We start from the raw sequence: 25,746 nt of genomic DNA on the forward strand, positions 1-25,746 counted from the left end.
GAATTCCAAGCTCTCTAAGTAGGCTCACTTTAAAATTCTTGTTGGTGGTAGATTTGAAGTGAACATGCTATCATCTTCCTATATAAAAATGTAAACAGTTTAACTTTCTTCCTAAACTGCTCTAGATTAGGTGGAATGGGAGGGAGGGAATGACTCACTGAACTTTTTTTTTTTTTTTTAAATTGGGAATTGTTTGGCATTCCCCCCACCCTGGCTGTTTTTGAAGAGGTTTTGGGGAAAAGTTAGTAGTTGTGACCTTCTATTCATCCATCTTGATTTTTCCCCTTTTGGTTTTCTTTCTAAAAATGTTTCAAATATCCCTTTATTATTGAATATTCATGTTCTTTTCATTAATGTTTAAATTCAGATTTTCAGAGTAGTTCAAGCTGAGATGCATCCTGAGTTCTAATTTTTTTCTGCAAAAGACATTATTCCATTTCTCAATTTATATTTTCTAAATATTCAAATATTCTTTGCTTTAAATTTGAAAATCTTTTCCTTGATTGCTTGTGGAACATGTTATATTCTAATTTGAGGTGTTAAGTTTAGACCTATATGTTTTAAAGTTTGAGGCCTTCTTTTTTTTTTTCTTGTTGTTGGGTTTGTTTGTGTGTTGTTTTTTTTTTTTTTTTTGGGGGGGGGAGGATATTTATTCCTTGAGATATATCCTTGAGAATTTATGAATTCTTTCAGTTAGGACTTCATTGTCTAGTTTCAAAAGTTCAGGGCAGTTCTTTTCAATTATTCCTTTCGTTATAGTGTTGTTCTTTTTTTGTTTTGTTTTGTTTTTGTTCTTTCATGTTTTTTGGGGGAGATTTATGATCCTTAGATTGTCTCTACATATCATGTCTTCTAAAATTTGTTTTGCTTGAACAGTAAGCATATCTTCTTTTAATGTTTAAGGGTAGCTAGTTAGTGCAGTGGATAGAGTACCAGCCCTGAAGTCAGGAGGACCTGAGTTCAAATGTGACTTTAGATGCTTAACACTTCCTGGCTTGTGTGATCCTGGGCAAGTTATTTAACTTCATTGCCTCAGCCAAAAAAAGAAAAAAAAAATTGCTCTTTTATTTCTCTTTTTCTAGATTGTCTTTCATTTCTATATATTTGTATTCCTAATCTATTGTTCTCTCTTTTGTATTCTTTTGGTTTTGCCATCAGCATTTCTAGTTTTTATTTTCATCCATTTTTTTGCTATACAGGCCATAAATTCTGCTCTCATAATTATCATATCTCTTTTGAACCACTCAGGAATAGTATATTCTGGTCCCATATTCTCCTAACATTCTACAGGGTCCTCTGTCTCATCAGTGCTGGATCATTTTCCTTTATTTTGCAATATTCAAAGATGCTTAAACACATTTAAAAATCAGGAGTCCATCTTCTTTCTGTTAATATGTTCCCTTTATACTTATCTGCTTCTCATTCATATTATTCAGGGTGTTTTGTTTTGGTTTTTTCCTTCCTGAGGCCTTTGATAATTTTAGTCTTTTTTTTTTCTTTTTTTTTTTTTCCCTGTTTTTTCCTCTAGTCAGTTTCTGACTCCCTCCCCTCTGATAGTGGTTTCCTTTGGGTCTGGATCTAAAAGCATCTGTCTTCTCTGCTGAATGATTTATGGTTTACCAGCTTAGCTCTCTATTCTAAGTGACTTTTGGAAAGTTAAAACTGACCCCACCGGGATGCTGTGCTCTTTCCTCAGACTTGGTGCAGTGCTATATAGTATAATCCCCTCCCCACCTACATTGTTTTGTTCTTTCCCATTCTATCTATTTTTTAGCTCTTTGATCTAACATCAGCAATTCATAGCTTTGGTTACCTATAGGGTTGTAGCCTCTTCCAGGCTTTTTCTCCTAAGTTTCTGCAGCTATCTTGCTTCAAAAATAAAGTAATATTCCATAGCCTAGACCTGGAGTCTCCATGGTAAAGGAAAGGTGATATGAGAAACTATCATGTGAGGATAGATTTTAGGGTAATATTATTGCCAACTTTTTGATTCTGTTAATGCAGCTTTGATAGTAGTATTGTGGGAGGTAAGGAAAGGATGCTGATCGAGTTCAGGTTCAATGAGCATCAGTTCATGGGTTTGATTTTTTCTTTTGTGTGTGTGTGTGTGTGTGGTGTTTTGTTTTGCCTTCTTTTGGATTCTGGGTGTGTTAGACCCTGGAGACTATTGAAGGCTTTATCTTTGGCACATATATTTGTTTCATAAAAATTTGATAGGTTCTTTTCCCTGATTGCCTGTGGAACATGTTATTTCTAATTTGAGGTGTTAAGTTTAGACCTATATGTTTTAAAGTTTGAGGCCTTCTTTTTTGTTCTTGTTGTTGGGTTTGTTATTAGAAAAAATGTATAGTTCTCTGCCTCATTGCTTATGTGTTCCAGAAGTCATTGTCCAGCTCTTTAAAAGTTAGTTCTGTTTCAAAGCATGTACTGTTCTGCTAGATAAATTTTTTTTTTTTTTTAATTTTAATGAACCATCCTGAACAAGAAATGGAAGTCATCATGAATAAAAAAGATGTTGTAAATGGGAACAGGCCATTTTGACTCTGCCATTTTGAACCCTAAGTCATGAGCACTTTTTTTTTTTTTTTTTTTTTTACATATTTGTGATTCAAAGGAAAATATAATGACAATTCCACTCCTAAGTGGACTTCACTCTTTGTGACAAAAAATTTTAGTCCAGAATCACAATAAGCCTTGCTTTTTTGGTCAATATTTATAAGATACAATTCAAGGAAGCCATAAAAACCATGGAAATAGTTTAGATTAATTCATTTTCTCAAAATCATTGCCTAATGATTGAAACTAATACTTGGGCGTTACTTGATATGTTTTTGATGGAGCCCATTCAAAGCTTAAAAATAACCCTACTTCATAGTTATTCAATATCAAAGTAAAATATGTTTTAAAAGCCAAGGTACTTTAGGTGACAAAGGGGAAAAAAAAACTTATGTCTTCAGTGAAAATTGTAAAATGCCATGGAAATTAAGATCTTCCTAATATATTTCTCATCAGTGGAAGTGATCAGTGGGAAGTGGGATTCCCAAATGGAATTTATCAGATATTTGCATAGGTATAAGAATATCAGTAGGGCAGTGTTGTGGTCTGTTAAGAGGTATCTAGTACAAAAATATCTTGGTTATGAACAAAGTTGTCCTGAGGAAATCACTTTGTAAGTTGTAGTATTCATAAAAACAAGTTGTTATTAATAATACCTGCAGTTCTTTTCCTTTACTCCTTCCAAAGTATTGAACTTCCAGGTATAGACCAATATGCAGTAGGAAGTTATGAGATAGGTGAAACAGGGAAAATTTGAAATGTCAGAGTAGGATGTTATTTTCATATGGTATGGGAGCTTAGAGCTGAATCTGAGTAAATTCACATTAACCACACTCTTAGATTTAAAAGTTTTGCATAGCTATTTAAAAGAGGAGGAATTTGGGCATAGATCATCTGCTTTCTAAGAACCTGTGTTCACAATACCAAAGTGAGCATGAATTCCCATATTCTTATCCTTGTTATAGAGGATCAAGATAGTGATTAGCAGCAGCATTTTGTGGTTAAAATAATGCATAAGCAATTTGAATATGACATCTACTGGATTATAAATTCCATTAGGGTAGGATCTAATTTTATCTAAATTTAAATCTCTCCTATTACCTAGCACTCTTTCCTATGCACAGTATTTACCTAATTAGTATTTGTTGAATAAATGTCTTTATTTTGTTTTATAAATCTTCCCTGCACAAATAACTTTCTAATGTATTATTTTTCCTCCTCCTCACTCAAGATACTCATTTGCTAACAGGGAATATAGGATTTAGTTCACAGAATATAAATTGTTATTCCTCCTTCTTTTTCTCTTACTTTTTATTTCCCTAAGTTTTAACCCTTTGGATTCTTTTTAAAAATAGGATTTGAATTAAAAACAAATCCTAAAGATCATCTAATCTGACCCATCATGTAACAGATGGAGAAAATAAAACCAAAAGAGAGTTTAAATGATTTGTCAGAGCCAAGGTCTCTGAACACAAATCTTGCATTTTTTTCCCTATTCTTCCCCATTGCTCATTTGATGATCCCCATCTCCCTTCTCCCTTTTTATTTTATTTTATTTTATTTTTTTATTTAGGCTTTGGCTTTCTTTTTGCTTAGGTACTCTCTCTGTTTCTCTCTCCCTCCCTCCCTTTTTCTCTCTGTCTCTATCTCTGCCTCTGTCTCTCTCTGTCTCTGTCTCTGTCTCTCTCTGTCTCTCTCTCTCTCTCTGTCTCTGTGTCTCTCTGTCTCTCTCTGTCGCTGTGTCTCTCTCTCTCTGTCTCTGTGTCTCTCTCTGTCTCTGTGTCTCTCTCTGTCTCTGTGTCTCTCTCTCTGTCTCTCTCTGTCTCTGTCTCTCTCTGTCTCTGTCTCTCTCTGTCTCTGTGTCTCTCTGTCTCTGTGTCTCTCTCTCTCTGTCTCTGTGTCTCTCTCTCTGTCTCTGTCTCTCTCTGTCTCTGTCTCTGTCTCTGTCTCTCTCTCTGTCTCTGTCTTTCTCTGTCTCTCTCTCTCTGTCTCCATCTCTGTCTCTCGGTTGGTCTCTCTCTCTCTCTGTACCTGAACACTGAAGCACACTTGTGAGGTTTATTGTATTGCCTTGATTTTCATGAACTGTGGGTGTGTTATGTGTGGAAGTTTGAGGTATTTAATTAAGTTTTCTGATTTTTACCTTGTGGCATGTATCTCTCTTATGAATTCAGCTTTAGTTTCTATAGATTTGGTATATACTTCCATCTTATGTGGATTTTAGGTTTGGGAATTAGTCAAAGCACTTAATTATACTACCAGGCATAGTGCTAAGTGCTGGGAAAACAAATACAAGCAGAAAGACAGATAATTCCTGCTCTCAAAGAGCTCACATTCTCAGGTGCAGCAATAGAATATAAAAGAAAGCTGAAAAGCATGGAATGGGGATGAGAAAGGAGATAAAATAGCCAGGGTGTGATAAATTAAATCCTGAGTGCAGTATGAGACATGACTAGCCAGAATACTTTCCTTAAATGGAGGCTTGGGGAAGAGCCAATCAGAGAGGACACAGAGGAGGAAAGTATTTCCAAAGTGTGAATTGTAGGGCTAGAGTTCGCTCTCAGTTGAAGAATTTTCTGGGGATTGGTAGAAAAAATTCCACAGTGTAGCTTTGGAAGGAATGAGACATCACTGGCCCATGCACTCTCCTAAAACTCTGCCATCTTGTTGATCACTTACTCACTTGAGATTTCTGTCCTCGCACACCTAAGTTATTTTGTTAAATGCCTTTGGTTTGAACTAAATGTGTTCTCCATCTTACTAAGAAAAAATAAATACAGTGATGGGGACTCATGAGATATGGTTTTGAGCAGATGTGGACCCACTAAGTAGCTTGAGTCTGGGGGAACCATGTTTGGGAAACCCACTCTTCAAGTTGGTTGGGTGTGATCCCCTGGAGTTACAATAACAATGAGTATTTCTTTATGATTTATAAAATCCTTTCAATGAATTGGTGCAGTAGATGGCATAAGGATTTTTATTCCCATTTTACAGAAGGGTTAAAAAAACAAACAACAACAAAAAAAAAAACTAAATGACTTGCCTAACATTACATAGCGATTAACATATCTGAGTCAGAACTTGGAGGGTTTTTTTTTTTTTTTTTTTTTTTTTTCTGACTAGTAAAGCCTCTTTTTAATACATTACATTGCTTCTCTCTAAAAACAACGAGGACCTGTGGTTATGGTGCTGAGTAATACAGAGGCCGTGTTCAGGGCTCCATATCTGTTTTCCAACTGGCAACTTCATTTGGACTTTAGCATATGTGGTTCCTGATAGAAACTGACACATGTTTCTCTGAGATATATGCCACAGGCCAAGTGGAGCCCATTTTGCTGTGATCAAACTACAAGTTGGTTATGATGTGGGATCCAAGGTATGTCTCCATGTTAAGAAAATGCCTCTTTGCCTTAAGGGTTTGTGGCTTCCCTGCTAATAGAGACAGACATTCTGGCTGAGAAACTTCAATCTTTTTCCTCCTTGATCTAGTGAGGCATACAAAGCACTAGAGAAAGGCAGAGGCAATAAAATTCTAAGGTTCCTGTAACTCATGTGGAATACGTAGAAGTCGGCTCATTAAACATCAGGCCTGGTTTTCTAAATGGTAATCTGTCTTGAATGAGAGATGAGAGAGCCCAAGGAATAGCATGTTATTTGATGGAGTTTTTCTGAAAAATTTTATTTCAATCGAGTTTGGGGGTTTGGGAAAGAAGGTGGGAAAGCATATAGGGTGGACTAAACATGAGAGATTTCTGTTTAAATTTTCTATCCGCTGCTTTTGAGGGCTTCTCCATCTTCCAACTGCCTGGGTTTGTAGAAGGAAGGGTGGGTGTTGGGTGCAAGGGAGGTAGGGAGGGAAAGAGGATGCAGGAGGTTTGCCAGATGTGTGAGCATGGTCTCATCCTGAGGAAACATCTGCTTTCCTTTGTGAAACACATGGCATATCCTGAATGATGGATCTTGCTTTCTGGCTCCCTCTGCTGGCACTCATCATTTCTAGAACTGATGGGCGGTGGGAAGATCCTTGTGACACTAAGAGTTCTCCATGTTTGGGAATATTACCCTGGTCACTTTTGATTAAGTTGCTTGGGCTTCTCTCATTCTCAGTGTGGGATGGGAATCAGGAGGAGAAATGAGATCATGGGGTCACTAGACATTATAAGCCTTGGTTTCCTTGCCAATTTAGTGGGGAAAGTGCAATAAGAAGAAAGAGGCTATGAGACTATGGGGTCACTGGATATTATGGCCCTGAGTTTCCATGCCAATTTAGTGGAGAAAGTGCAATAAGAATAAAGAGGCTAGAAGTGCAATGTAAGGGAAGAGGTGGTAAGTAATGAAATGTTCTCTGAAAGCTTATATTTGCCTGGGACAGTTAGCTTCGGTTTTTTGGGGGCAAGGCATTTAACTCTCTGAAGTTTCTTCAACACTAAGTTCCATCATCTTATAAGGTGAGATGATATTCATGATGATCAGATGGTTATCAATATAACCACCATCTCCCAAAATGATCTGTTGATTCTGCCTCTACTAAAGTTCTACTCTGGAGAGAGCGAGGAAAGGAAGAAAAGGGAGGGGGAGAGTGAGGAAAGGAGGGAGGAGGGAAAAGCAGAGGGAGAAGGAAGGAAGGGGAGGGAGACAAGGCAAGGGAGGGGTAGAGATAAGAGGAGGAGGAGAAATTCACATTCTAAAAAACAGTCCTACTCTGCAATCTTTGTGAGATGAAGATGTGATGTTGGAATCTTAAAGATGGTGCCAGAGAGACAAACTCTGGCGAGTCCTATTAAGGTAGAAAGTTTCTGACTAATGGCTTGGCTATGGGAAATGGCCTATTGCTATAAAGAATTGGTTGATTTACCTCCCACAAGTTTCTCCCCACTCTAGTCCATCCTTTATTTAGCTACCAAAATGATCTTCCTAAAGGGTCTGATCATGTAACAGACATACTACCCTCTATTCAATACATTCCAGTGTCTCTTTATCACCTCCAGAATTAAAAAAAAAAAAAAAAAGTTCTCTATTTGCATTTAAAGACTTTCATAACTTAGCCATCTTCCCCATTTTGACTTTACATGTTTTTTTTTTTTTTTTCCTTATTCATATTGTTCAGCCCAGTGACACTGGCCTTTCTACAGCTGCTTGAACAAGCGATTCCCTTTCTTTCCATTAGGTATTTTTAATGATTGTCCCTCATGTATGGAATTCTCTCTCTCCTCATTGATAGTTCCTGTCTTTTTTGATTTCCTTCAAGTTCCATCTAAAATCCCACCTTCTCCAGGAAACCTTTTCCAATCCCTCTTAATTCTAATACTTTCCTTGTTTTGATTACATTCCATTTATCCTGTATATGGCTTGTTTACATGTTCTTTTCTCAATTAAATTGTAAGCTTCTTGAAGGCAGGCACAATTTTGCATTTCTTTGTATCCCCAACACTTTGCATAGAGCCTGGAATGTAATAATCACTTGATAAATGTTTCTTGACTGATTGAACTTGAAGTTTTTAGGCTGAGCTTTGCTGATAATTTGTTGTGTTACCAAATTACTTCATTTCTCTGGAATTTGAAATTTTTTTGTTCCAATTCTTATCCTGCCAACAGATACTTCAGAATTTCACATTTCCAAAAGCTTAGACTATAGTATTGGAAACTTGAACTTAACCAAAGAGATCAGCAAACGAATTTTGGAGTAATTTTTAATCTGACCAGAGAGATCATAGGTACTAGTTTTAGTTTTAATATTCAGGGTCTGTGTAGCCTTGACACTCTGCTTCATTTTCCTAATTGTAAAATTAAATGGTTGGATTGAGTATTTTTTGAGATCTTTTCCTACTCTAACAGTCTTATTAGCTATCAAGAAGTAGCCCAGTCACTTTTTAGGAAAAGAGGAAGGTCTGATTAGCTTCTCTATACTAAAGTGCTATAGGTTTATAGTTTTTTTTTTTTTTTTGTTTTGTTTTGTTTTTTACTTTTAGTAGTATTTTGTTTTTCCTAATACATGTAAAGATAGTTTTCAACATTCATTTTTGTATAAACTTTGTGTTCTAAATTTTTCTCATTCCCTTTGTGATCTCCCTCTCCCCAGTACAGCAAGTAATTTGATATAGGTTAAATATGTGCAATCCTTTTAAACATATTTCTGTATTTGTCATTTGTGAAAGAAAAATCAGACCAAAAGGGAAAAAACATGTGAAACAAAATCTAATAAATAAAAAGGTACAAATAGTATGCTTTGATCCACATTCAGTCTTCATGGTTCTCTCTCTGGATATAGATGCTACTTTCTATCTCAGATCTGTTAGAAATGCCTTGAATCATCATATTGTTGAGAAGAGCCAATTCCATCACAGTTGATCATCACATAATCTTGTTGTTACTTGTTAGGATTACTAGGTGAGAACTCTGGACAGTGACAAGGTGAGAATTCGGGTTGTCTGGACAATTACAAGGTGAGAACTCAGGTTTACTTGATAGAAGGAGCAAGCTCATTGGCTGAAGTGGTTCTTCCCAGAAGCCCTTGCATTATCCCACGCCCATTCTCTGGGAGGATAAAAGAGGACACCACTCCAGAGATAAGAGAGGTCTCTGCATTACATCAGGCCTGATGGGGCTCTCTGTAGGAAGGGAAGTCACTTCTCTGGACAAGAGTTAACAGCAACTGCCTGGAGACAACGGTTCACTACAGGAAGAAGAATCTGTCTGAGAGATTTGAGTAGACACAGCAGATCTCTTCCCAGAGAGCAAAGTGGCAGCTTCTGGAGACAACAGCTTGCTACAATTGGCGCCCAACGTGGAGCAAGGACTTTTGCTTATCCTGACAAGAGGAGCTAGACCAGACCTTCGCAATTTGGCTCCCGAACAGGGAATCAGTGGAAGACTGATTCACCAGTGTGGGTAGAACAGTGGCCCTTAAGAAGTGATAAAATTCAGGCCTTATTAGACATAGTGCAAGAACAACTTGACCAAGGACACTTGCGGCCTTCTCTAAGTCCTTGGAATTCTCCAGTATTTGTGGTGAAAAAGAAATCTGGAAAATGGAGGATGTTAACTGATCTAAGAAGAGTAAATGAACAGATGGAAACTATGGGAACTCTTCAGCCTGGACTTCCATCTCCTACTCAGTTGCCAAGAGAATGGCCTCTATGGGTTATAGACATTAAGGATTGTTTCTATTCTATCCCTCTAGATAAGGAGGATATGAAAAGATTTGCTTTTTCAGTGCCTAGTGTTAATTTGGCCAAGCATTATAAAAGATATGAATGGACAGTTTTGCCACAGGGAATGAAAAACAGCCCTACTATGTGCCAAATGTATGTTGCTGCTGCTCTTGCTCCAGTAAGAAAAGCCTTTCCAAAAGTAATATTGTTACATTATATGGATGATATTTTGGGATGTGCACCTGAGGAACAAATGTTAGAAGCATGTCTACAAAAGACCATGGAAACATTAAAGTACTACAAACTGCATATAGCTACAGAAAAAATTCAAAGACATGCTCCTTTTCAATATTTAGGATATGAAGTATATCCTAAGACACTCACAGTACAAAAGCTTTCTTTAAGAACAGAGAAGTTGAACACCTTAAATGACTTTCAAAAATTAATAGGAGATATTCAATGGATGCATCCAGTATTAAGCTTGACTACCAATCAACTACAACCTCTATATGACATTTTAAGGGGAGACAGTGCTTTAAATTCACCACGCCAGCTTACAAAAGAAGCACAAAAGGCTTTGAGAGAAGTTGAACTGGCTTTATCCAATATGGTTGAAAGAGTCACTCAAAAACCCTTGGAAATATCAGTTTTTGCTACAAAAGAGGCACCCACAGCAGTCCTTCATCAAGGAGACAGAGTGATTGAGTGGGTGAACCTCCCAGCACAACCAGACCAAAGCCTTACACCTTACCCAGTGCTTGTGGCTAGGATTTTATTAAAGGCTATTAAGAGAGTAACACAATTATCTGGAATGAGTCCTGAAAAAATATACACATTCTATACTAATGCACAAATTAATGTATGCTGTGAGACCATCCCAGAATGGCAAATTTTATTGGCCACAGCTCCAAATTTTGCACATGGATCTCCATTAAAGATAACCCAGCTACTACATAATTGGCGATGGATCTTTGAAGAAAAGGTTTCTAAGGTTCCTCTTAAAGGACCAACAATCTTTACAGACGCTTCCAAAGAAAATATTTGTGCTGTATACTCTCATGATTTAACCATAAAGAGAGTAGTCAGGACTCCTTTTCAGTCCACTCAACAGAATGAATTATTTGCTATCATGCTAGCTCTTACTTATTACCCAGGAGACATAAATATAATTACTGATTCAGCCTATTCTGTAGGTGTAGTACAAAGAATTGCCACAGCCCAAATAAAATTTGCAGCCTCCAATATTTATCAGCTCTTTAAGGAACTTCAAGAGCAAGTGAGAAAACATCCAGGCAAGATTTATATCTTGCATGTCCACTCACATAGTGGACTTCCAGGTCCCATTTTTGATGGAAATTCAAAGGCAGATAGCCTTCTAACCATGTTAGCCAGTAATCCTTTATTTCAAGAAACACAAGAATCTCATTCTAAATATCATCAGGCTGCAAGGAGCTTTATGTTTACAATTTGGAATCACAAGAGAGGAAGCTAGGAGCATAGTAAAAAGCTGTACAGCTTGTCTTCCTTTCCACGCTCCTACACTCCCTCCAGGGAAGAATCCTCGTGGTTTGAGACCCAATGAAATCTGGCAAATGGATGTGACCCATTATAAATCTTTTGGTCGTCTATCTTTTATCCATGTTGTGGTAGACACCTTTTCAGGATTCACATTTGCAATGCCAGCAGCAAAAGAGACAGCCCGAGTGGTCACTGAATTCCTTATACAAGCATTTGCAATTATGGGTGTGCCACAAACAATAAAAACAGACAATGGACCTGCATATACGTCCAAACATTTTACACACTTTTGTGCACAGTATAAGATTTTACATACCACGGGCATACCCTTTAATCCTCAAGGGCAGGCAATAGTAGAGAGAAGAAACAGAGATATTAAGACACTCCTCCAAAAACAAAAGAAAGGGGGAGCCACAGGAAACCCTAGAGAACTTCTAAATTTAGTTCTCTATACCATTAATTTTCTAATTTTTGACCAAGATGCACTGGCTCCGGCAGACAGGTTTTATAACCCACCAGAAGGGCAGTGTCCAGTGCGAGCATCTCCACTGTCCTTAGATAATCGCCAGGTGATGTGGAGAGATCCAGAAAGTGGTGAATGGAAGGGACCAGATAGGTTAACTCCCTGGGGGAGAGGGTTTGCTTGTATTTCTTCAGCAGGAGAAGGAATCAGATGGGTGCCAACGAGTCGTATTCGCCTTGTCCATCAGAGAGAGACAGAAAAAGAGAAAGACCTCAAAATAAAGGAGAAGATCTAAGAAACATCTTACACTGAAAGAGCATGGCTAATAAAAAGACTGTTAAAGAACTTTAAAACCAGCAGGAATCATTGGACTTCCTCACACAAGATGAGACTAATGGACAATGGACTTATGGACATTTATAAATTTTCAATTTATGATTATTTGATTATGTTATTTGTTATATACTTCTAGCATGTGTTATGTTACTATGTTACTATGTGCTTATGTAATTTATGTAATTATGTGTAATACTTCCCATATTGATGGATTTATGTTTCAAGGTCATGACTGTCCTATGTTCTAAATCAAAAGAAAGGGGGAGATGTTAGGATTACTAGGTGAGAACTCAGGTTGTCTGGACAGTGACAAGGTGAGAATTCAGGTTGTCTGGACAATTACAAGGTGAGAACTCAGGTTGACTTGATAGAAGGAGCAAGCTCATTGGCTGAAGTGGTTCTTCCCAGAAGCCCTTGCATTATCCCACGCCCATTCTCTGGGAGGATAAAAGAGGACACCACTCCAGAGATAAGAGAGGTCTCTGCATTACATCAGGCCTGACGGGGCTCTCTGCAGGAAGGGAAGTCACTTCTCTGGACAAGAGTTAACAGCAACTGCCTGGAGACAACGGTTCACTACAGGAAGAAGAATCTGTCTGAGAGATTTGAGTAGACACAGCAGATCTCTTCCCAGAGAGCGATCTGGCAGCTTCTGGAGACAACAGCTCACTACAGTTACTGTGTACAATGTTCTCTTGGTTCTGCTTTCTTCACTCAGCATCAGTTCTTATAAGTCTTTCCAGGATTTTCTGAAATCAGTCTGTTCATAATTTCTCATAGAACAATAATATTAATTTACCTTCATATACTATAATTTATTCAGCCATTCCTCAACTGATGGCAGCCACTTTTCCAGTTCCTTTTTGTGGTTTTTTAGAATTAACCCCACCCCAGAGGTACAGCTGAAAGCCTGGGTTGAAATTTCAACTAATTACATAGCATGGGAAAGTTACTTTGAGCACTCTGAGGCTCAATTTCCTCATCTGTAATAAAGGAATAGTAATGCTTCTTTTATCACCTAAAAAGAACATCATAGGAAAAGTGTAATATAAATTTGAATTTTTATTTTATGTTTACTTCACAGGAATGTAGCTCTAGGGGTGTAATATCAGAATCTGTAGTCCCAGCTGAGAGCAGATGCTTTTTTTGTTGTTGTTCCTTTCCTAGTTTGCTTCAAATCATTTTATACAAGCAATTGTGACCTTCACCTAGGTGTGTGGTTAATTATGACTTATTCACTTGGATCTCTGCTCTTTCAGAACAGAGAGAACAACCACTTTACTTCTGAATTCATGATAAAGGAGAGGATAGCTGAATACAGTTTAATGAATACCCTAGATATTGAGAAAACAGATTTCAGATTAGGTAGGATCTTATGTTTTAGGGGGATTTAACCCAGTACAAGAGGGATAAGAAGTTCTCAAGAAAGAAATTCTGAAAACATGATTAAAAAATATTTGGATGGAATTCTTGGGATGGGAAGAGGTTAAGCAATAGCAAGGCAGGTTAGCGGAATGAAGTAAAGTAGAAGAAATAACAGGGATAGGAAACAAGAGATAATATATAGATGTATATGTAGGTAGACACACATATACATACATATAAAGAAAGAGAAATAAATATTTACTTAAATGTAGCCAGCTTAGGGAAGGTAGGAAGGGGAGAGAAATATTTATCCTGTAAAAAGTATACAGGAGAGAACAAAAGAGGACTTACTAAGAAGCAAAGATGGACAGTTTTTAATATAATTTTTTTATTATTAGATATGCTTTCTTGAAAGGGAATTTTATTGTTACATATTTTAAATCCTTTCACATGTTCTGTTGTGCACATGAACTGTTTTTCTGTTTTTTTCTTTTTCTATTTTCTATCTAAGTTTTGAATTAAAAAAGAAATATTTGAGTGAAAAAATAAAGGAAAAAAAACTAATATGAATGTTCAGCTTCTTATTTTTTAAACTTCTTGATTTTTAAAAACATATACAAAAACAGTTACCAAAAACCAGTTTTACCAGGTAACTGTGGATAAGTACAAAAACACGTCTTGATTCTTTAACATTAATATGAAAGTTTCTAAAACTCCAAATGAGCTATATGACAAAGAATGCTGGAGAGAAAAAAAAATTGTAAATTATGCTGAAGAAAAGATGATCAGCAGAGAAATGAGCATCCTTGGCTGGATCGATGGGGACAGTGACCACAAATGGTAAGAAAAGGCAGAACTACTCTGTACCTAATTTGCTCTTGTTTATTCTTTAAAGGAAAATCATCTTTGGCCTGTAAAGGAGAGGAAGGGAAAGTTTACAGGGATTTGAAAACCAAGATGAATGAGATTAAAAAATATCAAATTACCTTTGGTGGGTTCTTCCACCAGATTCAGATGGCTTATGTCACAGGCCCTGAAATACTTGGCATATGTATTTACTGATCCACTGCTCGTGATCATTGTGACTATGGAGTATGGGAGAGATTCCACAGAAAGGGAACATGTTGTTCTGATTTTTAAAAAAGGGGGGAAAGTCTGCAAAGGAGTTTGACTTCTATTATTAGCAAAATTCTTGGAGATGTTATCAAAAACATGGTTTCTGAAACCAAAGGGAAGTGGTGATCACTAAGAGCTAGCATTGAGGTCATGCCAGACATCTCATTTCCTTGTTTTACTAATTTACCACAATGCTAAATTAGAGAATGGTACAGTTTGCCTAAATTTCATCCAAGTATTTGAAATATTATCTTTGTAGATTAGGTAGAGAAATATTGACTGGATAATAGTGCAATTAAGTAGATTTGGAACTAGTTGAATGACTAGACTGAAGGTGTAATCATTAATGAAGGGATATGAAAGAAAAGTCAATGTGTCTGTGAAGTTGCTTAGAAATAAGTAACCTACCCTGAGGGAGCGTCCATCCATCAAAGGATCCCAGATGAGTCAGAGGGACCCCATTCTTGGAGATTAACTAGCTGGGTTAATATCAGCAATACTTTAATTTCTCAGTACCTCATGGAACCCTCTAATATGACAAGTTACAGACTGGTCATTACCCTGCATTGGTGGAAGGAGTTTTCACATTGAAAGGTTTTTCACCAATGAAATCATAATCAGATAAGAACCAACAAAATTAACCCCAAGTACTTAGTTAAAGGTACATTAAGAGTTAATCATAATCATAAGATTTATGAACTGTATAATTTATTTAAATACAAAGTATTATTTTGATTACATGGACAGGTCTAGAGGAGAGAATGAATTAAACTATGAATTTATTTCCTGTAGGACTATGAATTTCCTTCCATCTTCTTCTCACTCCATGTGTTTTTGTTGGCTATCCCCATTCACCAATACCTTTCTTTCTGTACTCCACATACTGGTTTCTCTGAAGTCTCAGCTAAAATCCCTCCTGTGCAAGAAGCCAGCCCCCTTTACTGTTAGTGCATGTGTGATTATATTTGATTTATCCTGTAAATATCTTGTTTGGACTTGGTTGTATGCATATTAATCTCCCTCGTTATAATGTGGGCTCCTTGAGGACAGGGTCTATTTTTTAGTTTCTTTGTATCTTCCATGCTTTCTACAGAACAATGCGTAGCTCATAGTAGATGCTTAAGAATTGCTTGTAGGTTTGATGTAAATAGTCCTCTAGTTGTGGAAGAGGAAATAGATTTATTCATTTTGGCTATTGAAGGCAGAAAAGGGACCAAGGGGTAGAAGATTCAAGGAAGTTCAACAAAAAGAAAAACTTGCTGTACTTAAATGTTGAAAGAATTAAAGCTTAAACCTCTGACTTAAAAGTTAAAAAGATGGGGACAGCTAGTGGGTGCAGTGGAGAGAGCACCAGCCCTAAAGTCAGGAAGAACTAAGTTAAAATCTGATCTCAGACACTTAACAATTCCTAGCTGCGTGATCCTGGGCAAGTCACTTAACCCCAGCTGCCTCACCAAAAAAAAAAAAAAAAAAAAAAAAAAAAAAAAAAAGGTTAAAGAGATGCACATCCACTATATCCACTATTATGTGGAAGAGATATTTCAGTCAAGAACTGGGACCATTCCCAATGGAGCCTACACACCCAGTTCAGACAATAGGCCTGAAGGAAGCAGTTCGATATCACTAAGATACTTCTGTGACCCTCTGAGGCCATGAGTTTTCCTTCCCTATGATTACAATAATCTTTGAAGTAGGTACTTTGGTTAATTTTGTTTTGGGCTTGTCTGAATTTATGATTTCATTAACGAAAGACCTTTCAGTGTGGAAACTCCAGTGCACTTTGGCCACTTGTGTTCTAGGTATATGTAAGCTTCCATGTATGCTTTTTAGGAGTTTCCATGGGGGAAAAGGGGAAGTAAAAATATTTATATTAAAAACATAAATATTAAAATTATAAATGTTCTAGGTATGTGTAACTGTGTCTACAGGCATATATACATACATATATATGCACATATATATTTATAACAGATATATAAACATATAATATTTGAGGGAAAATATGTTTCAGGTTTAGGAGGAAATGCTGTTATTGCTACTTCTCTTGATATTATTTTTCAGTAAAATGTCTTTGATTAGTGTCCTATGGTGAACTAGTAAAAGCAAACACATTGGCTGCATGAGATATGGTTTTGTTTTTTGTCTTTTGTGTAACTGCAGATCCTTTGCATACCTTGAATGTGTGGGGTAGCTCTCCGAGGGGTTCCAGAAACTACCACAGTGACTGGAGTCACTCTACCAGAAGCTGGAGTACCTCCAATATAAAGATGTCAGAGTAAGAGGTTTTAACTTGTAAGTTCCCTTCTAACTCTTCAATTTATTATTATGAGACTTTGAGATTTCCATTCTCTCTTCAACATGTCCTACCTGCTCAAACCTGTGTTATTTCTCAATAACAATAATTTTATCACACATCAAAACTGCCAACACACTTTAACCATAACAACCTGGAGTGGTTGGTTTTTATCTCTGTTTTGTTGTTGCTCAGTCATGTCTGATTCTTTGTGACCCTATTTGGAGTTTTCTTAGCAAAGATGCTAGAGGGGGTTGCCATTTCCTTCTCCAGTTCATTTTACAAATGAAGCAAATAGGGTTAAATGACTTGCCTAGGATCACACAACTAGTAAGTGACTGAGGTTGTCTTCCTGTTTCCAGACCTGGCTCTATCCACTGTGCCACCTAGCCACTTTTCTTATGGATGAGGAAAAGAAAGATCAGAGAAATTAATTAATGTGTCTACAATTACACTATTAAGACATTATGTAACTGGGATTTGAATCTCAAAATCTCTAAGTCTGAAGGTAACTTTTAATGTAATTTAGTCAAATTCTTGTCTACACAGGACTCTTCACTGCAACATTCCCCAAAGCAGTTATTTAGTGCCTGTTCAAAGATCTCCCATCTTTTTGGGACAGCAGTAATTATAAGGCAATTTTCATCAAACCTCAATCTGATTCTAAGAACATGGGGGTTCTTTTAAGTCTAAGCTCACTCTATGTCAAAATCTCTCCAAAACCATTGATCCACACTGAAAGAGAGTAAATCTCCACTGGAATGTCATTCCACCAGCTGCTTTATTTCATGTTTTTCATTGGTTTTTTGTTTTTTTTTCATTTTCATGTGTTTTCTTGTTTTATCAGTTAATGATAGGTGAAATATGCCTGTATTTTTATGTGAAGGAAACAGGTACAGAAAAAAAAAACATAAATACACCTTTTATGAAGACTTTTATTTTATTATTTTCAACCTGTACCATAATAAAATGATGCTTTAGTATACAATTTGGATAATCTCAATTAAATGGTTTGTACTCTCACCTCCAAATGTCTAGGCTACCAGTAACAGTAAGACCCATAACAATTGCAGTGGATGAGGGGGAGACAAGGAAAGACAGTGTCTTTCTAAGGGAAAAAGCTTAGGGTGAGGATTAAGAAAAGGGGGGGAGGAGTGGGCAGTGTTATCAGGGGTAGCATAAAGCTTTTACTGGTCTTCTTTCATGTCCCATTTTCTTCTGGGCTCCAGCTAAGCAAAAGGTTTTGGTATCTGAGAGTGGAGTGTAAGGGGGAAGGCTTCTATTATCTTAGAACTCTGGGCCCCAGTGGGGGAGATCATTGCTGTTAGACTGATCATTTTAAAAATGGTACCTGTCCCAAGAGGGTCTGAAAGAAATCTAAGCTTCATGTTCCTGAGAAGCAGCAGCATATTTGTCTCTCCTTTTTCCTCTCAAGTTTCCTCTCTTGTCACTTTCAAGATCCTATAAGACAGGAAAAATGTGGGCAGATGCACACATCCTCTATGTGGAAAATCTGCGTGCTCTGCTGCATGAGTGTTAGTTTTTCTAGCCGTGGGTCCTCCACATTAGTGTCTGCCCACATACCTCTAAGCATCACACATCAGTGTGCTGGGAGGCGGATGATGAATAACTGCCCCTTTGACTCCGGCTGGACTGGCGGAAGCTGGCAGCTCGGCTTTTGTGGCTACTGTGCTCTTCCCTGCTCTGGTTCCTCTGGACAGAGTCCATGACCTTCAGTTTCTCATGCTCCTCCTTCAGGAAGAAGTCCACCAGCAGGCTCTTCTCTTTTTTGATCTGGTCACTGATGTCCTTAGGGATGTCTGGGATCATCCAGTCCACAAGGACACTGAGGAACATCACAAGATTCTGCCCAAGGCAAGAAAGGAAAAACAGACTTAGCATAAGGTGAACACTGACAGGTTTTAAGTGGTATGGGAGAAAGGATAAATTGGACTTTGTGTCAGCAGATCTGAGTTTGAATCTTAGGTCAGCTATCCCTCAGCTGTGTGATCTCAGACAAACTGCCTCTCTGAATTTGTTTCCTCTGATGCCTCTTATGAATATAAATATAAAAGAAAGATAGTTACTTTCTTCTTTGCAACACAGTTCTAATGCAATGTTTGTAATTCCTACAGACTCTTTTCTACTGGCTCTTTCACACATCTTCCTTGTTGCCTCTGACAACTTCAAAATATTCTGTGTCCCTGCCCATGGGCATGTGCATAGCTTTATTTCTTACACCTCTCTAGGATGGCTTTCCATGGCCTTTGAGGATCACCTTCTATTGGTGGTCTCCTGTGTCCTCTCATCTCCCATATTGTGCCTGGTGCCAGCTACACTTTTCAAGCTGGATTTCTTGTGGCCTTCCATTAATCTCCCTTAATCTCTGTCTAGGCTACCTCTTGGAACAATCCTCCACTTGCATTTTTCTTCCAATCTTTGCAGGGAAAAGTTTTCTAACAATAATATCATTGCTCACACTATTATAGAATTTACGAAGTTCACTTCATCTTCAACACTATCATTTGAAATATGTAGGACAGGAATTACTGTTTCTGCTTTACATATAAGAAAGCTGAGGCTCCAAGAGGATTACTTGTGGTCATAGAACTAAGCAAAGATTTGAATGCAGGTTTTGTGATTCTAAGACCTTTGTTTTTTATACTAAACTACGAATCACTGACCCATTCCTCTGCCAATATAATCCCCTACCTACCTTTCATCCCCAAGATTCTTTCATCAATTCTATTTACATGTTTTTTTAAAATCAAATTTAGAACAATGATAATAATTCACTTCTGTAGTTATTAAACTGTCTCCTCTCTCTGTGACCTTTGAACATCTTGGACTCTCACTTTACAATTTAACATCTGTTCAGTTACAAAGCAGATACTAAATTGCATTGATAAGATATTTCCTCATTAGGAGTTCCCCAAACTATTTTTTTTTTAACGAACTTCTTTCCTAAAAATAATTCTTTAAAATGCATTCCCTGTCTTGTCTTTAATACTGAACAGGGATGAAAGGCAGTTGATGGAGTCTTTTATCTTAGAGCATTTTTCTACCTTTAAAAATACTGTAAGTTTTAAAGTTTTAGTCTTTTTCCTGTACTTCAAAGGTCTAATGGTTTCATATTTCAGAGGGTACGATCATCTAAAAAAATTGGGGAGTGCTCAGAAATGAAATGTCAAGTCACAAGCAGAAATTCCAAATATCTATTTGACTATAAAGGGAATTCATCAAATCTGATTTTTTTTAAATGGGCATAGGGAATAGAAGCAAAGATAAGTTATTGAAGACTGACATACAAAAATAAAATGATCCTATAAGAAGATCCTATAAGAGCTTCACAAATGATAAAACTAAGACTGAACTAAGATTTTTGGTGAATAAAGCCAAAAGAAGAGGTCTTTAAGAAAGAAAGCTATTTTGGAGAAAATAATAATGCATGAAGGTAAAAAGGCAGAACTACTCGAAACTTATTTTTCTTCTCTTTCCTCCTTTCCTCTTCCAGTGAGAATGGAAGTTTTGTTTTGTTTTGTTTTTAGAAATATATAACAAAAATGGTTATCAAAGAATAGAAATTCATTGTAAGGCATCTTACAATGAGACAAAGCTGTCTCAATGGTCATCCTGCTTAAACCAATTACATGCTCTAGAAAAAAAGATAAAACATCAAAATTTTCAAAACTGGGGAGGAGTTGAGAAACTGGGCCAATGAATAGAATTGTGAGTCTCAAAAAACTGCAGAACACATTATGCAAAGGATGCTTTGTGAGGCCTTACTAGAAACTAGCATTACTTCTTCAAGAACAGGCCATATCATACTAATCTTATTTTTATTTTTCCATGTCATTACTGGCCTGATAATTAAAAGAAGCATTATTTTTATATTCCTCCCTCTTGTTTACCCTTTGTCTTTGTTCCTACATCTTTGTCTACTCTTTTTTTCCATGAGGCTCTTTGTAAAATGCTTTGCTAAATTTTAAATTTGATGATGGTTATTCCAAAAGTAGTTGAAGGACTAGACCCACAGAACAATCATTGAGTCAAATGACTCAACAGTTATAACATGAAAGTTAAAAAAGCTAATGCCATCCTAGATACATAAAGAGCAATATAATATCCAGAAAGAGGGAGAGAAGAGTTCCACTATATTCTGTCTTACACTACACCTAGTTTGTTTATATACGTATATATGTATTTAAAATGTCATTTTAAGAGTGACATAAGTGATGTATAGCTCATCCAAAAGAAGGCAAACATGTTAGATAAAAATACTAGAATTCATCCTCACAGGTATCACCAAGACTTGGTAGGATGTGACTAGAACATTGTTCTAAAAGGGTATATTCTAATAGAAATACCTATAGAGTTATGACATTGTATATTACATTATTACTCAATGCTTATTTTGCTTTTGTGTTTCCTGACAGGAATAGGGATCTTTAGATTAAAAAGAACAAAACAAAAATGGTCAACAGGGAATTGACACCCAATAGAAACAAGAAGAGATAGAAACAGGTCACCTAATTTTTGCTCCTGCCAAGTTGTTCCATCAGACCCAGATTTCTGAAAGATCTAGCAGATATAGTTAAATTGATAAACTAGGATTAATGATCTTTGAAACACATTGGAGAGGTTCTGGAGGACTAGACAACCATAAATATTGTCTTATTTTAAAAATAATAGAACTGATATAAAACATTTAGAAAATGTGGTAATCACTAAGAGAAAATGTACCAAGACAGATAATGTAAGACTAATCTTATTTCAAAGAAATACAGTAAATGTAACTTACCAAGAGTTCATCAAACCATCTCAAACTATCATTATGGAAAATGTGAGGGCAATATAGGTGATATGATAGTACAGTTATATATAGATTTGAACATGGTTGAGTGGACCCTTCAAATTCTGTTAATAGATCAATATCAAACTTGGAAGAAAGTCTCTCATAGAGTGTTCTGGGCATCTATCTTTGGTTTTGTTATGTTGCTCAACATTTTTAGCAATAATTTGGACAAAGGTTTGGATGGTATGTAAAGAAGTGATAGAATACTCAAAAGAATAGCCAAAACTTTTGATAAGAGTGTTAGAAATAGGAACCAAAAAGTTCTTAGTAGGCTAAAATGATGGGTCACATTTGGATAAAGTAAAATTTAATTTAAAAAGTTCGATTTAACAGACATAAATGTAAAATTCTAAGAAGCAGATATTACTGTGACTAGAGGATTAGCCTCCAATCCAGTAAGAGCTCCTTTTAAACCAGCTGATGACCCAGTATGATGCTCTGAAGTTTTTAGTTGCAAAGAAGGTGATGATTTTCATGATAGAGGGAATTTGCTCACTTCAAAGTTTCAATGAAATCACAGGTATGACCCCTATCCCTACTTTATAAAATTTTATACTTGTATTCGAAAACTAAACTTTATAAGTGCAGAATTAGACATATGAGGAGATAATCATTAATCTGAAAAAAAAAAAGTTATGGGGGTTTTAGTGGGCTACAAGACAACCTAAGGCAAGAATGTGATACTGCAATGAAAAAATTGAATACTAATTTCAACTTCATTAGAGGTGGTCATGATGTCCAGAACACAAGGCAGCTCTACTATACTCTACCCTGATCAGAATGGATTGTGTTAATTCTTGAAAATTATATTTTGAGAACATATAAATTAAGATAGCAAGGACCCGGGAAATCATACCATAAAAAGACTGGGTGTTTAACCTAGAGAAGAAAAGGAGGGGATTGAAGAACAGGACAGAACATGATTATTATATTCAATAGTTGAAGGGGTGCCATGGGGAAAGGGATGAAACTCTTTGTGTCTGGCTACAGGGCAGGGTAGATCTAACGGCACTGGGTGGAAGTTACACAGAGGAAGATTGAGATTTGATATATGGAAAAACTCCCTGATAATTAGAAATGTCTAAAAGTAGAATGGACTGCCTTAATGGGTTCCCTTTCACAGGAAATCTTTAATAAGAAGCTGAAAAATCAGTTGTGGAAAGGTTGTAGTAGAGAGTCTATTTTCAGTATGGATAAGATGTGGAAAACCTCTCTGAGGGGCTTTTCCAATTCTTTACTTGAGGGTTTTCTCTACTTAACACACTGAATTCAGTGGATTCTTGCACAAGTATCTCTTTCTTGAAGATTCTAGGAGTCTGGGGTTGCATTAGAGAACTTATTTCATAGTTTAACTCTAAATAAGCTTGTAGCATAAGAGAAATGTGACATGGTAAAATTAGGAGTGTCTTGGGGGCAGGGTGGGCTGAACAATTTTTCAATTATATCTCGCCATCTCTGCGGAAAGAATGATTGTCTTCTTTGAGTGAAAGACTAGCTCCTCTGGCTCCTGGAATGAAGGGAAATTAAAGGGGGAACACTGTGGGATACCTTAGAGCCCTCCAGAGACCCCTCTTCAGGGAGTACAAAAGCCTGGGGGAGCCAAAAGTAAAAAGGATCTGCTCTCACACTCCTCCTTGCTTGTCAGATGCTGTGCATCCGAGTGGGAATCTGGGGCCCTCTGGCTCAGGGAAATCTCAACATCGAAACTGGAGCCATAGCTATTGTCAGAGATAAGGGATCAGGGCTCAGATTTGCTATTCAGCCAAAATCTGGCTTTCTCAGCCCCTTCCTACCAGATGTCTGTCTCAGAGAGTAAAACAATACCAAAAGGAAGGAATGGAGAGGAAAGTGAAGAAAGAGTTGGGAACATAGTTCTTTTCTCAGGTTAGTGGGAGAGAGGGCTAATTTGTCTGAGTTAAGAGTTGGGAATCTTTTTTTCCTCTACTCCCTTCCCTTACTCCCCATTTTTAGCTCTCCCTTGTGTTAAGTGGGAAATGATAGTTTCCCACCAGGCCACATCTGCCTAATTACTTGGCCTTTTACCTTCTTTCTTTTTTCTGGGAAGTCCATTTCCTTCAGAAAAGCCTCTTTGATATTACCTTATCTTCTCTGGCTTTTCACTTGTGACCCAAAGCCTCCCACAAATATGAAAAATAAGTAGCCAACACTAATTTTCTTTACACTGGCTGCTGAATTTCCACTTGGCCAACCCAAATTCAGGTGAAACTCTGGGTCTTGAGGCATGGGGGAAGGGGAGAAGGGAGGAGGTGGGGGGGGGAGGAGAGAGAGAAAAGAGAAGGGGGGAGGAAATCATAGTTACATTTGATCCACCCAACTGACTTACCTGGAAGATGATGACAAAAGCCAAGCGGGCAGACAAGACAGACCAGTACTGTTTTGAAAATTCATATTGGTTTGGGGCCCATGGTGGCTCTCGATAATCCTTAAATCTGTCCAGGGAGAAAGGTGAGGATTAAAGCTAGAACAAGAACTGGGTGGAGAATATATTCAGCATAGTAATTCTCTGGATAAAACCCCTAAGTAGAAATAATGGTGAGGCCCTTCAGAAACACTTGTTTTTAATGAGCAATAATAATAGTTCACATTTAAGTAGGTAGTGGGAATATACTTATTCCTATTTATACATAACCATGGGATCCCAGGCAGTATGCCATGGAGATGTCAGATTCCAGAAAGAAAGAATAGTTTCTGGTCCCAGAAGATCTTCCTTTTTTTGTGTTGCATGGAAAGAAGGAAATCAAGTAGAACTAAAAATGTGTATCAGTTCTTTCAACTCATAAGCCTCTTTTTCTAGGACTTGTGTAGACTGTGATCACATTAAGATTTGCTACTCACCTCCTTCTCATAGGAGGAAAAGACCACGAAGAGATAGAGGTCTAACTGGGTTGCTAGCCAAAAGTGGCCAAATCTCATTTATGTTGTTTACTTCTGATTGAGTTCATCCCTCATTTTATCATGAACAAAACTTTGGTAGTCACTTAGATCCTTGTTCCACATGGAGATAAAGGAATAAGTTTGATTCCTTTCAAGAAATAGGTGACATCTCTATGTCATGATGGGAGAGGATTCAAAACACTAGCTCCATTTGGATTACCCAACAACAAGAAAGATATAACCATGCCCTTAATAAAACATGATTTCTCAATAAACAAAGAGAGTCTATAAACATACATAGTAATTTACCTACTCCTACACCTAACATCTAGAAGCCTTTCTGGCAGAGGTTCATCATGAGGATAAACTTGATGAGGACATTTTGAGGCAATGTCCTTTACCAATCCCACATGCAGGGGTATTGGGGAATTGGAGGGATTATTTTTTTAAAATTAATTTTATAATTATAACATTTTTTTGACAGTACATATGCATAGGTAATTTTTTTTTTACAACATTATCCCTTGTACTCCCTTCTGTTTCAAATTTTTCCCCTCCTTCCCTCCACCCCCTTCCCTAGATGGCAGGCAGTCCCATATATATTAAATATCTTATAGTATATTTTAGGTATAATATATATGTGCAGAACAGAATTTTGTTGTTGTTGTTGCAAAGGAAGAATTGTATTCGGAAGGTAAAAATAATCTGGGGAGAAAAACAAAAAATGCAAACAGTTTACACTCATTTCCCAGTGTTCCTTTTCTGGGTGTAGCTGATTCTGTCCATCATTGATCAATTGGAATTGGATTAGCTCTTCTCTGTGTTGAAGATATCCACTTCCATCAGAATACATCCTCATACAGTATCATTGTTGAAGTGTATAATGATCTCCTAGTTCTGCTCGTTTCACTCGGCATCAGTTGATGTAAGTCTCTCCAAGCCTCTCTGTATTCCTCCTGTTGGTCATTTCTTACAGAACAATAATATTCCATGACATTCATATACCATAATTTACCCAACCATTCTCCAATTGATGGACATCCATTCGTTTTCCAATTTCTAGCTACTACAAAAAGAGCTGCCACAAACATTTTGGCACATACAGGTCCCTTTCCCTTCTTCAATATTTCCTTGGGATATAAGCCCAGTAGTAGCACTGCTGGATCAAAGGATATGTGCAGTTTGATAACTTTTTGGG

General features: G+C 37.0%; 1 protein-coding gene and 1 long non-coding RNA gene across 3 annotated transcripts in view; one reads left to right on the top strand and one right to left on the bottom strand.

Annotated features, from left to right (window-relative positions):
* The first annotated feature begins 14,033 nt into the window (after nt 1–14,033).
* Nucleotides 14,034–25,746, top strand: part of LOC141543564 (uncharacterized) — a 36,989-nt gene continuing 25,276 nt past the window's right edge. Inside the window, exons 1-2 of the long non-coding RNA XR_012482471.1 lie at nt 14,034–14,229; nt 16,666–16,797. This is a non-coding gene — a long non-coding RNA (uncharacterized LOC141543564). The remainder of the gene's footprint in view (nt 14,230–16,665; nt 16,798–25,746) is intronic.
* Nucleotides 17,719–25,746, bottom strand: part of ANO2 (anoctamin 2) — a 531,090-nt gene continuing 523,062 nt past the window's right edge. The window contains exons 24-26 of one of the 2 annotated variants that reach the window (XM_074269016.1): nt 23,998–24,103; nt 18,383–18,664; nt 17,719–18,259 (exon numbers count right to left, since the gene is read on the bottom strand). In XM_074269016.1, coding sequence (XP_074125117.1) covers nt 18,392–18,664; nt 23,998–24,103 — 379 coding nt within the window. In that variant the 3' untranslated portion in view covers nt 17,719–18,259; nt 18,383–18,391. Of the gene's footprint in view, nt 18,665–23,997; nt 24,104–25,746 lie in introns of both variants that reach the window. The other variant, XM_074269017.1, reaches the window with a different exon arrangement.

Source organism: Sminthopsis crassicaudata, chromosome 5 (assembly GCF_048593235.1).
Source record: "Sminthopsis crassicaudata isolate SCR6 chromosome 5, ASM4859323v1, whole genome shotgun sequence".
NCBI classification, from domain to species: domain Eukaryota; kingdom Metazoa; phylum Chordata; class Mammalia; order Dasyuromorphia; family Dasyuridae; genus Sminthopsis; species Sminthopsis crassicaudata.